General features: G+C 32.7%; 1 protein-coding gene across 4 annotated transcripts in view; it reads right to left on the bottom strand.

Moving 5' to 3' along the window:
- Nucleotides 1-876: 876 nt before the first annotated feature.
- The window catches only part of CHD1 (chromodomain helicase DNA binding protein 1), a 73189-nt gene continuing 55448 nt past the window's right edge, over nucleotides 877-18617 (bottom strand). For 3 of the 4 annotated variants that reach the window (XM_029942642.1, XM_029942640.1, XM_029942641.1), the window contains 12 exons: nucleotides 18433-18563; nucleotides 17882-18020; nucleotides 17515-17665; nucleotides 16440-16562; nucleotides 15446-15574; nucleotides 14740-15003; nucleotides 14254-14394; nucleotides 9243-9421; nucleotides 7467-7563; nucleotides 6444-6495; nucleotides 5730-5940; nucleotides 877-3751 (listed from right to left, as the gene is read on the bottom strand). In XM_029942642.1, the coding sequence (XP_029798502.1) occupies nucleotides 3406-3751; nucleotides 5730-5940; nucleotides 6444-6495; nucleotides 7467-7563; nucleotides 9243-9421; nucleotides 14254-14394; nucleotides 14740-15003; nucleotides 15446-15574; nucleotides 16440-16562; nucleotides 17515-17665; nucleotides 17882-18020; nucleotides 18433-18563 (1963 nt within the window). In that variant the 3' untranslated portion in view covers nucleotides 877-3405. The remainder of the gene's footprint in view (nucleotides 3752-5729; nucleotides 5941-6443; nucleotides 6496-7466; nucleotides 7564-9242; nucleotides 9422-14253; nucleotides 14395-14739; nucleotides 15004-15445; nucleotides 15575-16439; nucleotides 16563-17514; nucleotides 17666-17881; nucleotides 18021-18432; nucleotides 18564-18617) is intronic. The other variant, XM_029942643.1, reaches the window with a different exon arrangement.

Genomic DNA, 18617 nt, shown 5'->3' on the forward strand with positions numbered 1-18617 from the left:
CATCAGAAATCTTGAATAAAGTGCTGCAATTTATGTAATAGTTTTATATTTAAAAAAAATTTTTTTGGGTCTTTACGAGACAGAGACAGCGAGTGAGCAGGTGAGGGGCAGAGAGACAGAGGGAGACACAGAATCTGAAGCAAGCTCCAGGCCCTGAGATGTCAGCACAGAGCCTGACGCAGGGTTTGAACCCACGGACTGTGAGATCATGACCAGCGCCAAAGTTGGACACTTAACCGATTGAGCCACCCAGGCGCCCCTTGTCTGTATTTTTAAATCAGTAGAACTTAAGTAATGAGTTTGACGGTCGTTTATATTAATATGCTTAAATATCAATTTCGAAACATTTAAAAATATTATTCCATTACTTGGTAAGTAATGAACTACTCAAAATATTAACGATGAAGCCATGTTTACATGTGCACATTAAAATTTCAAAGCAGGGAAAGTCTAAAAGAAGCCCATATTTAAAAATTAGTTGCTTTTCCAACTCCCCCTTTCAAATCACCACAGCCCTTGTCAAGAAACATCACAACTACAAAACTACATTATTTATAGCTCAAAGATCATTGTCTAGTCAGAAACAGTAACAAAGATCGGATTTATGCCATTTACCCCACTGCACAGTCTTGATAAATCTCAAGGAAGTGAATCAGTATACCTATACAAACTACAAAAATGGATTACAGAAATTATCATAAATGTAATCTACTATGATTTATGCAACTTTTATAAAAATTTCAGTTTTATTAAGCCACCCACTTGGAAATTAATGAATGAATCATTCACACTCCAATTTTCCACAACTTTCCAGTCTAAAATTATTTTCTAACATACCCTGAAAAAAGAATATTTTCTTTATAAGCAAACAGGCCATTGCTTTTAATAAGAAATCATTTATTGTATTAAAGTGGAGGGTTAACTGGTACAGTACTATGCATAATCTCTCACCCTTAAAAATTTAAACACAAATGGATAAAAATAGCAAAGCAGAATGAGCATGTCATAGACAAAATTTAAGCATATTTTATAGAGAATGTTCCCTGTTATATCTATGTACCAATGTTCTTCTCCATTCTGTCTTAGTAAGTTTATGGCTTGTTCCTCTTCTACATGATTGTTTTTACAAATAATGAACATATTTTCCATCAATGTTACATACAGTTTTAGATTTTTCATTCAACTCAGCTAATTAGGTGATTGATATATTCAACTAATATGGCATTGTTAAGAAAAAGCCCATTCCATCGCCTCAAAAAAATATAATATTGTTCTTCTATACTTGTACAATAGGATATAATGCAAATATCCCAGCTATAAAATGCAACCCTGATCTTTATCCTGTGTGAATATTATAACTTCATTAAGAATTATCTTGTTCTGTTAAATGCTATCTTGTGGAATAATCATTTATATTAAATGTGGAAAAAAGTGGAAAAGCTTAAAAATGTGTACCAGCAGTATACTGTTTTATCACTTTTATATCTAATTATAAATTAACACTTACAAATTGAGTTATTGTTTCTATGTTATCTGATATGCCAGTGAAAAAGAGATTATCATTCTTCAGGTAACTAAAAGAGGGATCACTAAAAAAATATATAAATAAATTAAAGGAAAGCTTTGTTTTGAATGCATAAAATTTTAGACTTAAATGGGGAAAACAGAAATGTTTAAAAAATATATATCCACCTATGGACAAATTTCTGTAGATTATTCCCACAGTTAATCAACAGGGACACTTTAAAGAATATTATAGGTATATACCAATATAGTTATATTTGTCAAAGTTAAAATTCAAATTTGTTACATCACAGCGCACATCCAAGAATGTATGTCACATGTTCAAAAATCCCCACTAAATATAACAAAATAAAAATCTGTGAATAAATATAAGGCATTCTGAAATAAAATCTGCAGGAAACCAACAAGAGTTCAACAAAGATTTCTATGATCTAAATTTTAATTCATAGATTCATATAGTCTTCAAAACAGACTTAGTTTTGTAGTGCCACACACTAACAATATTCAACTGCTTACCAAAATACCTTTTTCCTGGTAGCTAAATGTTACTACTCAACAACAACAAAAACAAAACAAAACAAAACAAAAGAGTAAAAGTTAAGCGCTTGAGGGAGTAAGAATGCAGCAGAAAATTACAGGAGCCCACATATCCTTTTTCTTAAATTTAATTTGTCATATATAAGGTTTTTATATACAATCAGTGTGCATTTGTAACAGTTTATATTAAAAGTCAATCAAGTTTATCTAAAATGTTACCTGGCTGCATAGCACATTTGACATTATTGCCCACATGAAAAGGGAAAACAAATGGATTTTACAATAACTTTTGGCCATTTTGGGTTCTGGAAAGTGTTCATAAACCTACCCTTTTAAAAACCAAATGCATCTGAAAAAATTGTTTCCAGAGCATGCAGTTTAGATTTTACATATTATCTCACCATTTTGTTACTACAAACACAATATTTACTAAAAAAGAAAAAAGGAAAGAAATAACATTTATCTAATAAAATAGTCAATATAAAAAGAGACTAATGGAATTAAGTGGCCCCTTTCCCCATTTTTTACATTCTAAACAATGATTCCATCAAGACAAATCATTAAAAAGTGTTATTACACTGATAATTTTTTTTTTTTTAATGATAAGAAGGCCTGAGTTGGTAGGGAAAGGAACAGTCAAAAAAAGCCTGAGCAGGGAAAGGAAGTAAGGAAAGCTCATTTAATCCATTTACAATAATTTACAGCCGTGTGTGTGTGTGTGTGTGTGTGCGTGCGCGCGCGTGTGTATGTATGCATAAAAAGGCATAATAATAGATCACAAACAGGAAATTCCTGGCTATTTTACAGATATAAGTACAGAATTTAAATATTCAAGCTTGTGATGAAAAGCGGCAAGGTGGTCGCAGTGTACAATGTAAACAAGTAGCTTTGGAAAGTGAACAAAGTCCTTGAGTGTTTTTTCTTTATTAAGAAAAGAACTCTCTTTCATTCCTTCCTGAAACATGATCACAGGTCAGAGTAAAGTTCATATACAAACATAATTTAAATGGAGGTCAGTCTAAAATCACTGACTTAAAAACAGTTTTATCCAGCCTATATGGAAGGGCAGTGTTGAGGTCCCTGTAATAGTAAACATTTTCCATTTCTTTAAAAAAGAAAAAAAAAAGTACTACAGTAATTGTAGTACAGTGCAGCATAATCCTTAAATATAAAAATATTTTCTCTTCTGTTGGGATAATAGACCTTGCATCCTGGAAAGAAGTAACAATACTGCTACTGATAGAAGATCTGTTTATATCTTTCAAGTCATGTAAGGCAATTACTGTGTTGGTTTATGACATATGGCTAAAAGAAAAGTCCAGAAAGACAAAGTATCAGTTCTTGTTATGTTTTCCGACTACTCCAGGTATGCTCGGGTGTACTTTTGTGTTCAACTGAGTGTTCAAATGGAGATCTGGAGCCATAAGGAGACCTCTGATCTAGTGGTGATCTGGGGCCACTACTGGAAGCTCTGTGGTCCATCTGCCAATCTGAGTGATACCTATAATCCCTGGAAGATTTATGGTGTGTATATTCAGAACTTGCCCGATGGTCTGAATGTAACCGATGGTCTGAATGAGAACGATGATCAGAATGAGATCTGTCCTTTAAACTTCCTTCCAAATTTGACCTGTGATCTCTACTCCTGTGATCGTCCAGTTTTCTGTGTTTCTCTCTATCGCTGTAATACCTAATGAAAGAGAAATTAGGGATAAATTAATAATGGAAATAAAATGTTTCCACATACAAAAATTATTTAAAAAATAAAACACAAAAATACTTTAAGGCATCTTTTAAAATTGTACAGAAGTTCTGTGTTTCACAAGACCTCCCTCTTAAGTGAGCTTAAGTCACTGCAACTGCCTCTGCATGCCTTTCTGGAAAAATCATTCAAATCACAAAACTAAAGTGAACCTCAGATAGCATCTAACTTTACATGCCCATTTTTAAAATTATTTAACTAATATATTTTATTTTTAAAGCATAATGGACATGCAGTACCATGTTAATTTCAGGTGTACAACATACTGATTTGAAATTAGATGCATCATGAAATACCGTGGTCAGTGTATAGTTACCATCTGTCACCATATAAAGTTATTAAAATATTATGGACTATATTCCGAAGCTGTACTTTATATCCCCATGACTTAGTTTGTAACTGGAAGTCTGTACCTCTTAATCTCCTGTACCTATTTCACCCATCCCCCATCCCCATCTCATCCTGGAAACCATCAGTTTGTTCTCGTCTTTGAGTCATGTTTGTTCTTCTGTTTGTCTATTGTTTTGTTTGTTTGCTTTTTATTCCAGACACAAGTGAAATCATATGCTTTCTCTGACTTACTTTACATAGCTCACGTACCCATTTTTTGACGAGTTGCTACCTTTTATTCTATGCAATATCTGTATTAATTCATCTTAATTATCTGGAAGTGGGGGTTAAGATAACAATCTAGAATATCCTTGAAATCAGAGCCTTTTATGAAACTCTAAAGAGAAAAAATAAAAACCTCTAAAATGCAATCTATGAACTAATTTGTAGAAGAGAGCTTTCACTGGTTGGGGAAAGGTCCTTGTTATAAACAATATAAAATATGTTCTATAAGCCTGTGAAATTATAAATATTTACTGCTACACACAGGCCTTTTCATGTTGTGCCCTTTTCTAATTATGAGAGCCATTCTACAATTGATACTTATTATATGACAGTGCTTCTATCATAAAGAAATGACTGCAGCGAGCAAAACTAAAATGCAAAGAAAATCTACTAATCCCTCTTTTTCTGATCTTTTATGCTCAGTTTTTTCTTTGGCTTTTCATAATTATCACTAACTGATGAAAATACCCCTTTATGAAATAAAACATATTGTTATTATATTCAGATTGTTTATTACTTAGAGGCTTCAAAAAACAAGTAAACAGTAATAAACAGAAAACTCCCTGATTTCAGGACTATGCCAGACTGCCATGATTAAGTTTATCCTCAACAGGGGCGCCTGGGTGGCTCAGTCGGTTAAGCGTCTGGCTTCAGCTCAGGTCATAATCTCACGGTTTGTGGGCTTGAGTCCCATGTCCGGCTCTGTGCTGACAGCTAGCTCAGAGCCTGGAGCCTGCTTTGGATCCTGTGTTTTCCTCTCTCTCTGACCCTCCCCTGTCCACGCTGTTTCTCTATGTCTCTCAAAAATAAATTTAAAAAAATTAATTAAAAAAATTTTTTTAAGTTTATCCTCAATAAGGTATTTTTACATAAATTAATTTTTCCCCTAGGAGCTTTTTAGTGGAATGGAACATAAATACCCCCAGCAAATTTCGGCCATATTCCATAGAGCTTCTATTTTACTCTATTATTGTATTTTGAAAAATATTTGAGCCAATATTCTCTAAAGCAACAAAAACTAATCCTATGACTTATACAGAACTCCATACTTTCATCTCTTACTGCACACTTTGATCTTAAATTTGTAATTAAATTTTTTGGAGAAATTCAGTTCTCAATATGAACAAAAAATTCATCAATTTTCTTACTTATAAACAAACACCTTTATTTCATGTAAGATTTGTTCTGATTATGTGAATACTGAATTGGCTGGTAAGGTCAAACAGAGTATACAGAAAAGTCAAAAAGAGAATGACATAAATAAGCAAAACTACAAAACTGTCCAGTTTACCTGCTTTCTTGCTTGTAATGATCCCAATCACGATGATCTTTACCATTACTAAAAGAAGAATAGGGCCTTTTCCTAGAGTCACTCTTTTTGTAAGAATCTCCCTGATGCCGGTCTTTATGATGATCGTGATACTGAGATAAGTGTCTATCAGATGAATAACTGTCCCTGCTGCTATCATCGTGATTTGTATTCTCTTTTAATCTTTCCACATCTGTTAGATAAAAGAGTACAGCTTTGGTTAATGATTTAAAAAAAATACATGCTAAACAAAAGTAACTTTGCTGCTAGATTATAAGAACTCTTATTTCAACCCCTGATAAGCAAAATCAGTTGCCAAATACAGACAGTTAAAGACTTTAGAAATGGTTTATGAAGGCAGAACTAAGGCCTATAAAGGGTCACTGCATTCTGAAATGTAAAAAGACACAACTGAAAAAATTTAAAGCCCATTTCCTTCTCAGATTATCCTGCACAGACAGAATACATTATATCTTAAATATTTTTTTCAAAATACATTCATTTTAACAATTATTCTATTATTTCTTCAAACTGGCAAAAAAAAACCTTTTGGACTTTTGGAAAGGTTAATAAGCTAAAGTTACTGTTTTAGATAATAGATTCAATATTAAAACGTGAGAATTTATTATCTAAAATAAACCCGAGAGAGGAAAACAATTTTTAAATTTACTATCTAAAACAATTAGTAACACTTACCTGGATTTCTAATCACTTGAGCATTCAAGTTGCTGTTCTGGTCATTATTTTGCTAAAATAAATGCACATATGTAAGAATCTTTTAAGTGACTTCAAATACCCTTACAAAATAGGACAAAGAAAAAACACCCTAAAAAGAAAATTCTGATGCTGAAAGAAGTCTTCATATATAAGAATGCATAAACACATCATTACAGATTTTTAAAAAGCATGGAGTATTTGTCTGACTTTCTTAAAAAATCTGACCTTGAAAATAATTTGAGTTACAGAAAAGCTGCAAAAATTTAAAGTTCCCATATGCCTTTTACCCAGCTTTTCTTAATGTTAACATCCTACAAAACACCACACTATGATAATCAAAACTGAGTAACACTGGCACAATACTATGAAATAAACTAGAAACTGTGTTCAAATTTTACATTTTTCAACTAAGATCCTTTTTTCTGCTCCAGGATCCAAACCGGAATTCCATATTACACTGAGTTTTCATGTCTTCTTAGTTTCCTCCAATCTAGGACAGCGTTTTACTTTTTTATTGTCTTCAATGACCCTGACACTTTTGAAGTGTACCAGGACAATTATTTTGTAGAATGTCTCTCAATTGGGGGTTGTCTGGTATTTTCACATAATCAAACTAAGGTAATATATACATTTTTGCCAAGAATCCTATACCTTTCTTAGTGCACTGTACTGATGGTTCATAATGTTGCTATGTCTTATTTTAGCTCATGTTAACTATGACTGTTTAAGGTGGTGTGGCAGGTTTCTCTTCTATAAAGTTATTATTTTTTTCTTTGTAATTAATAAACACCTTAAAGGAGATACTTTTAAACTATGCCACTATCATGTTTTCTTGCTAACTTTAGTTTCCTTCAGAACATCTTACCTGCACCAACTTTTATTGTATTCTAACAGTGATTCTATATTTCCTTCATTCCTTCAACATTAATTGAATTCTTCCACAAGGAAGAATGTCTGTTTTGGTAACATAAATTAAAGGAAAAATATGATGCATCAATTTACCTGAGATTCCTGCCGTTTTTTAATAGCATGCTTATATAATTTATGTAATTTTCTTGCATCAAATTCTGTAAACTTAGACACAAAAATCCACAGGTTTCTAGAAAAAGAACAGATAATCAGTCTGATGGAAAATATTTAGCTTTTTCATGGAACCTTTATCTCCTATTAGAGAAACACATACACATATACTTAGCCTTCCATGGAACAAAATCTAAACAGATTATTTCTATAAACTATAAGAGACTCTTAAATACAGAGAACAAGCTGAGGGTTGATAGGGGTTGCAGGGGAGAGGGTAAAATGAGTGATGGGCACTGAAGAAGGCACTTGGGATAAGCACTGGGTGTTGTGTGTAAGCTATGAATTATGGAAATATACATCCAAAACCAAGAGTACTATATACTGTATGTTTAGATAACTTGACAATAAATTAAAAAAAAACAACAACAAAAGAAACCAAAAAAAACAAAAACAAAACCTTTATATGGGGGCGCCTGGGTGGCTCAGCTGGTTATGCCTCTGACTGTGGTCATGATCTCACAGCACGTGGGTTCGGGCCCCTCATCGGGCTCTGCAAGGACAGCTCAGAATCTGGAGCCTGGTTCAGATTTTGTGTCTTCCCCCTCTCTCTGCCCCTTCCCACTTGTGCTTTCTCTCTCAAAAATAAATAAATAAAATAAAAACTTTATATGGCTAAGACTCTCCCTCCCCCTGCCTTTTTTAAAGTTATCTCTACACCCAACGTGGAGCTTGAACTCACGACCCTGAAATCAAGAGTCACATGCTCCCCGCACTGAGCCAAATTGGCGTCCCCATATGGATAAGACTCCAAATAAAACTAAACATGAAATTCTACTTCTCTTCCAAATCCCTTCATTTTATAACCTTTTAGAGTGAAAAGCAGTAATCTGTCCTACTGAAACCAAAAAGATGTAAATTCACATATCAGAAAGGGACTCATTATGATTCATAAAAGGCACAGAAGAAACAAGCTATGTTAGTAGTCTGAATAAAGATACCATCAGATAATATGCATTAAGGAAAAAGGGGACAAAGATAGAATTTCTCTTTTAGACTAAAAGTAATCATCCCTCCTTCAGAAATATGTCATTATGGTTTTTTGCTTTGATATGTAGCTGTACTGCACAGAGCCAAGAAATCACAGACTAATAAACTTGACGGGACTGATCTGTGATCATTTTATAGTGTTCCTAACTTGTCTCACAGTTTGGCTTAACACTGATCTAGATTTGGTAATCATTAAGTGATTTGTATAATATAGCAGCTCAGACTTACAATTTTAAGATCAACTGTGCTGTTGCTTCTAAAATGGGAAAATAAAAGTGGGCATTTTAGAATGCTGTAGAGTATTAATTTTTATAAGGCTATATACTCATACCTGTAAGATGAATTGCTAAATTTATTTAACAATAAATTTGTTTGGAACTGCAAATTCTAAAGATATTACTAAGAATACTTTGGTGAAGTGCAGATATTTTTAAAAAGAAAATGCAATCTGAATTTTAATAAAATACTATTTCTTAAAGACAGAGGTGCCACATGTGGTTTATCATGATGTAGAATTAAGCAATCATTCATAAATAAAAAGCTTTAAAGGGAAAAAATGAAAACAATCTCCCTCAGATTACCTCTTTAAATAGTATTGTTACCTAAACTTCAGAATAAGAAAAAATAAACTGAAATATAAGAGACAATTAGATAGTTACATAATTACAATATAGGAAATTAACATTTCCTGAAAAGTACATCACTTACTTTCTCCACTGCTTGATTTGTTCAGGATTTGTATACTCTTTCAGACATTCTGTGATATGGTCTCCAATTTTTATTAAACATTGTCTAGTATGCTCCAGTTGTTCTCTTTCTGAAAGGCCTTTTTCAGGCCTATCAAGTTGTTTCAAAGCTGCTTTGACAGGCCTCATTCTTTCTTTACACTTTAAAATTGGAAAATAAGAACATGCATTAAAAATAAGAATTCAACAAAGATCTATTTCTTTCAATGGTATCTATGAGTAAATATAGCACTGTTTGATGCTGAAATAAGCATTAAAGCTCACCCACAGTTCTTAAATATCAGGGGTTTCCCCCCCCTCAGGTTTTCTTCAGAAAATAAGGTTTTTCATTATCATTTAAATTCAATCTTTATGCAGGTAAAAGCTTTGGATTAATTTACCTTCTGTAAAAATGTTACTTTCTACACTGTTAACACAATGAAGCAGTCTTTTTTTTTTTTTTTTTTTAAGTTTATTTATTTTGAGAGAGAGGGAGACAGGGAATCCCAAATAGGATCCATTCTGACAGTACAAGGTTGAGATCATGACCTGAGATGAAACAAGAGTTGGGTGCTTAACCGACTAAGCCACCCAGGCATCCCAATCATCATCAAGCAATCTTAAACACAGAATGTTAAAAAATAAAATATTTCAGAATATAATTTAATGGCCTAGACTCACTCTAATATAGAAAAATCTTTAAAAAAAAAAAAAAAAAAGGATCTTCATAAAATAAAATATGCTGGCCAAACTATTAAAACCAATTGACCTGAAAGTATAAATTGTCTATTCTTCTAAACCTTTGGGACAAAACAAAGTAATGAATTTTGCTTTTACTGTATTTCAGCTAGTCAAGGAGTTGGGGATACTTGATAGAAACCAACCTTTTTCCTTAGCCTATATTTCATTAGTATGCTAATAAAAGGATTACATATAAAAAACTGCATGGTTCAGCTAAAATCCAATTTGTGCAATAAAAGCTATAACTTTATACCAAAGGTAGCATAAAAATATTACTAAAAAAGCAAGCTAATTATGTACATTAATATGCAAAACAAATTTAAACTGAACAATGATTAATAATAATAAATAATTTATAAGTAGTAAAGTTGGTTTAGTTCAGGAATGTTAAGAATGGATCAATTACACACCATGTATTTAGTTGATCCAACGCCATTTATTTAAAAAAATTCTTGGGGCACTTGAGTGGCTAAGTATGTTAAGCGACCGTCTTTGGCTCAGGTCATGATCTCACAGTTTATGAGTTCAAACCCTGGGTCGGGCTCTGTGCTGACAGCTCAGAGCACGGAGCCTGCTTCACATTCTATGTCTCCCTCTTTCTGCCCCTTCCCTACTCATGCATAAAGATGTTAAAAACAAACTAAAAAAAAAAAAGCAATCCTTGTGTTGATGGTGTGGAAGGGCCACTCTTATTATAAATTAACTGTCTATATTATATGTGGAATTGTTTATGTGTATTTTTTCTGTTTTATTGACCTATTTGTCCAAAACGTTTGAAAGTTATCCAATTTTTGTCAGGAATAATTTAAGTAACATTAGAATTAAATATTTTATAGTTAAAATTAGAACTCAGCCTGGCCTGATGTCTTTTTTTCAAAAAGAGAAACCTTTTTCTTTCTAAGTTTTAGCATTACTCCTGTATCTGTTCTCTACATTTCCTGTTTCTTGTTCAATTTTAGTAGTTTATATTCTGCTAGAAAATGAGTTATTCGATGAATGTCATTCAAGTGCATACCCTATTCTAAGCATTGGCCTAGACTCGGGAAATAGGGCAGTAAATAAGACATCTTGCTTTTGTGGAACCTGTACTCTAGTAGGAAAAAACAGCCAATAAATAAACAAGATGGTGTGTTGGATTGTGACAACTGTGATAAAGAAAAATAAAGCAAGAAAAAGTAGAGAGGCTTCTACTTCATATATGGTATCAGAGAAGAGTGATGTTTGAATAGACATCTAATGAAAATGAAGGAGTGAGCCATTTTGAGCAGAGAGGAAGTTCTAAAACTTTTATGTTCAAAGGAATAGTATAAATGCCAGTGTGGCTGGGACCTACTGAGTGAGGGAAGTAGCAGAAATGATGGGGGTAATAAACCAGACGCAGTGTCTTTTAGCCTATAATTATGAATCTTTTATCCTTAGTGAGGGGGAAAGCCACTCAAGGATTTTAAGCAAAAAATAAGAGGGGTGACTTTATTCTCCTTGACAGTCACTATCACTCTGGTTGCTGTGAGGAGTATGTACTGAGGAATGAAAAGGGTCTAGCAGGGGATAAGAAGAGTGGGAGTGGTGCAAAGAGTTATGAAGTTATTGAAATAATCTAGGGAAGCAATGGCTGTAGCCTGAAGCAGTATGGTAGAGCCAATATCATTTGCTCATTGACTGATCAGTGGGGAGCGGAGAAGGGGGTAAAGAAAAAAAGAGGAATTCATGACTAAAATCTATGTGCTAGGGCCAAGGCTTGAAAATGGGAAATGGAGCAATGGTAATAAATACCTACAAAGCACTTATTATGTATCAGAAGCTGTGTGTTGTGTAAAGGCTCCTCATTTGATTCTGGTAGTAGACCACTGTGGTGATATTTATTTTATTGAAGAAACTGAAGAAATATCATCAGTCAAACCGAGGTCTGACCTGGAGCTCTGTATTTTTTCTTGACTGTTAAATTATATTGATATTTAGGAGATGGACAGATCAATAAGACACAAAATAAGGTGTCAAATTAGGCAAGGATGTGAAGAAAAATGAAGACTGAGAAAAGGCCATCGAATTTAATAATCAGAGCTATTCCCAAATAAAATTTATATAGCAGTAAAATCCTAATCATGCAAGCGCTGGCTCCAGAGTCCATGTTTAAAATTAATCCATTCTTCATCTCCATAATACAAGAGATTTTAAGATCAATTATAAAGGTTAATGGAGAAGAAAATCATTCATCGGGCACAATGCAAGGGAAATTTTTCCTTTTTATCAGTTACAGGAACAAGTCAGAAGGCCAAGGAGGAAATGTGGGCAAAGAGGCAAGAGGTACAATTTCACCAAACTCCATAATGAGCAGGTAAAGGAAGCAGTTCAAAGAGAGTCCATTCTCACCTCAGAAAATAAAAGCAAACCGCCATCTACCTCCCCATTTCCACCCAACAGAGAGGGATTTAAAAAAAAAAAAAAAACTGATAGTAAATGGATAGGCTAGGTTAAGACCCAAGTCACAAACAGGAAGGTTAATCTTAAAAAGATGCTAAGGAATCTTAAAATGGAAAGTCTAGAGATAGGTTCAAATAAGTAAGATGGAAGATAGGAACAAGAGTAGCTTATTTTCAATGTCTCTAATACTATTAGGGATTGGAGGGATGTGAACAGCCAAAAATAAGGAGAAAAACCTGTGGCAGAAACTATTATACTTAAAGCGGATGAGTAATATTTGAAGCTCTATTAGGGCATGCCACAGAATTAGCAGAAATGAATAAATGGGCTCACTGATTAACAATCTTTAGATAGGATACAAAGTAGAAGAAAACGGGGAAAAAAGTTAACCCAGGAATCTAGAATGGTACAGTAGGGAAAACAAAAATGTGATTTTAGAAGTGGAAACATCCACCTTTCAGGTATAGCTTTCAATTCATACCAGAGATAAAACTGACTTACGATTTCACCTTAACAGTGCCAAAAGCTCCAGATTCTAGAAATCCTAAAGAAGTACTCTTTTCTTTTATGAATATATGTTTACATGTATTTGTGCTTCCTATAACTATATATAAATTAGATACTTTTTTTTGAGGAGGTTCTGCACCGAGCAGAGGTACCCAATATAGGGCCTCAACTCACAACTCTTGAGATCAAGACCTGAGATCAAGAGTTGGACCCTTACTGACAGCCACCCAGGCACCCCAATGATACACATTTATATATCAGACTATAAATTTTTCCCTTTAGGTGTTACCAATAATAGCATGTCTCTTTATTCAAGGATAATCTGTACCTGTTCTCAGATCATTCAGTCTTTATTTTCTAATATTATTACTCCTTCCTGATTTTGCTCTGTATGATTTTAGTCCTTTATCAATCCGATGGCATGTCTATATTCAACAACATCTGCCACAACTACTACCAATTTTTTAAGTAAAGACCCTAAGCCGAAAAACTTTCTGTGTATTAACTCATTTAACTACCACTTATTCTTCTGACTGCAGAGCCAGTACATTCAATTACTATACCAAACTGTTTTTCCACACTGCAACCTCACTATAAAGTTTTCCTCAAAATTTGTATCACAATTAATTTCACAGTTGAGACTACTTTGGGTTTCTAATTATATTCAGTTAAATAAATCATCTGGAAAAAGCCAAGAGAGATCCTCCCTGACTTTGACGAACATAAAAGCATGGTAGCATGTAAAAGCAGTATTTTTCAGACCAATGTTACTCAAAGGGTTCTATGAACCTGCATTAGTCCAGAAGGGGAGACAGGTACAAAAATTTTAGAAACCTTCCTATCAATTTGACAGTGCAATTTTATGTCTACTGAATATACTAATGTAACACTGGAGCTTCCATTTTGCATATTTTTTCTATACTTTCATTTCTCTAATGAAGTATTTTCACTTTTTGTTTTTACTACACTGTCTAAGAATACTGGCCTATAAAATATTGGGGGGAAATAAGCCCTAGTCCTTCACTGTAGATAAGAAGCACTGTTTTATACAGATAAAAGGTTGAGGAACTGAAAAGTTTAAAATTCTAAAGTTCCCTGTAAGTGTTCCTTAAATGCCTTTCCTTACAGTCTTTATAAGTTTTTCCAAGTTAATTCTAAATTTAAGATAACTTTCAAAATTCCAATCTATTGCCTTTATCAATCTGAATTGCAATACTACCCAATTAAAGAACATTGCTAACTTAAAAGCTCCAAAAGATAAAATTGCCAATTAAAATAAAATATTGTATGAATTCTTACTAATAACCAATATGTCTACTACTTACAATGCTGAATGTCTTCTGATCTAGTTCTTCAGATTCTTCAGATATGGGAACTGGCTCACCACTTGCGGTGATATGAACTGGAGCGTCCGACAGTGAAGATTTCTTGGATCTTTCCTTGGTATCAGACTTAGATTCACTTAACTAAAGAAAAAGGGAAAAAATCCAATAACAAAAATGAAATGATTAACACTTCCAGAAAACAATTAACGTCTCATTTTATTCTATAATTGCTTATTCACATTCCATACTCTATCTTTCCCAACTGTACTGGGGAAACCAAAAATAAATCTACTCTGTAATGTTACCCTACAGGTAAGGCATTTAAAAAAAAATTCCAACCTATTTTTCTCCTCTTCTAGATACCCACATGTATGTTTAAAAAACTTAGTTATTCGGGCTAATTTAGGGTGATAGGCAATTTATTTTCCTAAAATTTAAGTATGTTGATTGTGTCACTTTCTAAGTTTTACATTATGATTTGCATACCTTTTCTTCCTTTATGTCTTTTTCTTTCTGTATAGCTTCTTTTACTCTGTTTTCTCTTTTCTCTTTAAAATCTTTTTCCTTTATATCTTTCTTATCATCTTTTTCTTTTATCTCCCTTTTAAGTTCTCTTTTATTCTCTTTTTCTTTTGCTTCCCTCTTTTCTTCTGATTCCTTCATTATAAAAACATCTGGCTCAGGTCTTCCTTCACTGTCTCTTTCTGTTTTAATTTTTTTATTTGGATGTTTCACAGAAGTGATCTCATCCTGAAAAGTGCAAGTACGGCCAATGTATTACTAACCAAATCTTGACAAAGACTAATTTCTTTTCTTTATAGGACTACGGATTGCACATATGTGGATTCGGGAAGAAATAACCCAGAATCCCATTAATAATGATACATGCAATGTTCAACCTTCCTATAAAAACTGAAATAAGCCAGTCCCATTCAAAATAAAATTAAGAGACAGAACCTCATTTAAAGGCAAATCTCTGAAAAGGAAGGATGTTTGCTCTATCCCTCTTAGTGACATTCTGTGGGATAAGCAGAATTCTGTCCTGCACACGAAACTATGAAATAAACTACAAAATGGAACTTTAGTACCTAAATGTAAAATTTTAGGTCTTACTTTTAAATGTCAAGTATGCTAAAACATGCTATGTTCCCTTTCTAATAAAAAAGGCTATTCTTCCAAAATACATTCTTACCTTATCATCATCATCATCAGACTTCTCTGAGGGCAGAGGTGAAGAATCACTCTTTATTTCTTCTTTCACTTTTATAGACTTCATTGCTTTATTCTTCTTAGCTCTTGCTTTTCTCCTCTTTGAACCTCCCTAAAAATAATTATTTTATTCTAACCAACTCCACACATTCAATTTTAAATTTTTTTTCATTTTTTAATATTTTAAAATTTTTTAATTTTTAAATTAAAAAAAATTTTAAGTAGTAAATCTAAAAAGGTAGTAAGATTATTGGAAATAAGCTACATCAATCTTAGAAAGTCAACAAAAGTGATATAATTTAATTAATTAAGTATATATTATCATGAATAACAGATACTAACTATAATTATTTCTTTAAAAAAGAATTAAAGTGGAAGTTGAACAAAAGAGAAGGTTTTTCATCTTCCTAAATTATAATTATCTTCAACTAAATTTGATCCTAACCGAGACAGCATTAAAAATTATTTTACATAAAAATCATTTTACATATTATAAAATGTGATTTTATAATCACATTGTGATTATAACTGTAAATGGTAAAGACTGTTTCTAATAACCTCTCTTTCAGTGTATTTTTCCTACTTTTCTGTACCCCTCTTATAAATAAGCTCAGTGACTCTTAATGCTGTACCTTTAGCTTTCTAATACCACTAAATAAAATAGTAACAGAGGCCTGACCTCTCAAAAGTTATTCTGCTCTAAACAAGTTGCCTCACTACCTATCCAAACACCAGAAACAAAAAACAAAAAACAAAAATACAGGATCCAACTTCCAAAGGACAAGACTTAGCAGTTTTAATAGGAATACAAAGATAACAACTTAAGGCAAAATATCACCATATGCAATTAAAGCTACAAAATTACAAAAAAGTATTACTTATAAGGTCATACTAGACTCTGATGTTTGGGCTATCAATAAACTACACTTATCTTATTGAAGAGTAAATTGCTCTCATGCATCTAAATTTTAACTTACTGCACCAGAAAGTCTCTGAGCTTCTTTTCTTGCAAGATCTTTACTAAGTAATTTGATGAGGTAGTCTGCACGAGTCTGCAACTGCTTTGCTTGTGGTTTTTTATCAGGATCATCTGGAAGAATCTGAAAAGGAATTAATTTTTTCAGGTTGTCTTTAATAAATAACATGAAAATATTATGGTCTAAGAAATTCTCACTCATTGAAAGGAATACATATAATTTACTGACAGGTTACAATTGTTAAAGTTTATGGGCATTAAACAATGAAGAATGCAAAATACATTTTTTTTATACCTATGCCATAGCAAAGATTTCATTTGCCTGGGAATGAGGTCTAAATAAATATCCATTCATTCAAGATAATAATACAAAGCGTGAGGTTAAAAATTTCTTTTCCAATTTGCAAGTGTATTTAGCATTCAGTTTTATTAAACATTATTCTTAGATATCCTTCCTTTCTCAGTAACAGTATATTTAACTATACAGTATACAAAGAATCTTAAAATACAATTGTTATCATCTATTTAAGATAACCCAAAGCATGCATCTTGAGAAAATTTTCACAGTGGCAATGTAAAGATTTTAAGTTTGACTTCATAGGTAGCAAATGACAAAGCACCAATCTTAAAAGGTTCCCCTCTGTGAAAAAGAAAAATATAAAAAGATAAATGATAAGACAATGCTTTCAGTGTTTTCCAGTTCAGGAAAAGACATGATTTTAGCTACCTTGGTAGTATCTTATCACCAAAATCCCTAAACACCACTTGATTTTAGAAAAAAAATACAAAATAATTCAGAATCATTTTTTGCTCCAAATTATATTATGATGGAATGAGAGATTTACTTTAAACTTAATGATACGAAGAAAAATATACCTGTGCCTTAGAAACAAATATATAATTGTAGAGGTAAAGCAAAGTCTCAGATCACTTACATCCAATCCCTTCATGAAAACCAAGAACCTGAGGTCAGATAGCTAGTTCCTGACTCTGAATTGAATTTATTTCTAACATAATCCAAAAGCAAAAATCTAATTATCACCAATGGTCAACAGAAACAAGAAATACTTAGTTACCTTGTGTGTTAGGCTGAGGTCAGGATCCATTTTAATCATTTCCCAGCTTCCATATCCGTATTCGTATATGCCAATTAATAAATTGGAATCATCTTCTTTGCCCCAGTCTATATCAAAATGAGCTGCCTTTGTGTGGCATGGGATACTATACCTAATATCAAAGTTAATAACGCAAGTTTATAACTGCCATATTAAAAATTAACTTTGAGAAATATATTTGAATTATCAGAACTTCAAAATACTATGATTTATTTTAGTTTTAAAAACATTCAAAGTAGCCAGTGACATAAAAAACATTTTTAAAATCCATACACAGCCGAATTGAGTAACAACAAATATTTTATAATGGATAAAGTAAGCAACTCACTGCTTTCTTTCTTCTGGATCTGAAGGAATGGATTTATGCAATGGTATCAATTCTTCTTCATGGGAGATGACAAGCTTAGCATTCACCTGTACTCCTGATATTCGGAATGTTGGACCCTTCACTTTTCCAAGTCTACCACCTTAATTTTTTTAAAAGACATAAAAAAGTATGAAATATACAATTCTATAAAACACAAGCAAGATATGCTATGACTTGATAAATTACAAAATAAGCATAATGAAGTAATTGTACCCAAAGGCCATTTCATAACGTGTACACTTTCTTTTCCCAGCCACCTATATATGAAAAATACAGTAACTCCTGCTGCTACCAACCAGCTAGAATATACCAGACAAAACAACAAAATCTATTGCTTTCAGTAATACAATTCTATTACCCATTTCCTATTACCCAGGAAAGGTCCTGCTGTGTTTTTTAAAGCATCTTTCAAAAGTGATGAATAGCCAGCTATGATATATCTACCCAACTCAAAAAAAGCATAATTTGAAACTTCTATTTACCTCTTTATATCATTCTCATATTAATATTACCTGTTCGTTCTGTTCCTGAAGAATTATCCTTTAAAGCTTTAATGCAACCATTATGTACCAATTCTCCTAGTCGTCTGAGGTCAGTCTCTGACTTATCAACTAATTCAGCGTCTCGAGCAATTGCATCTAATCTGTTAATGAAATAATAAAATTTTCAGGTAAATATGCAGACTAAAGTGGTACCA

Source organism: Suricata suricatta, chromosome 6 (genome assembly GCF_006229205.1).
Source record: "Suricata suricatta isolate VVHF042 chromosome 6, meerkat_22Aug2017_6uvM2_HiC, whole genome shotgun sequence".
NCBI lineage: Eukaryota > Metazoa > Chordata > Mammalia > Carnivora > Herpestidae > Suricata > Suricata suricatta.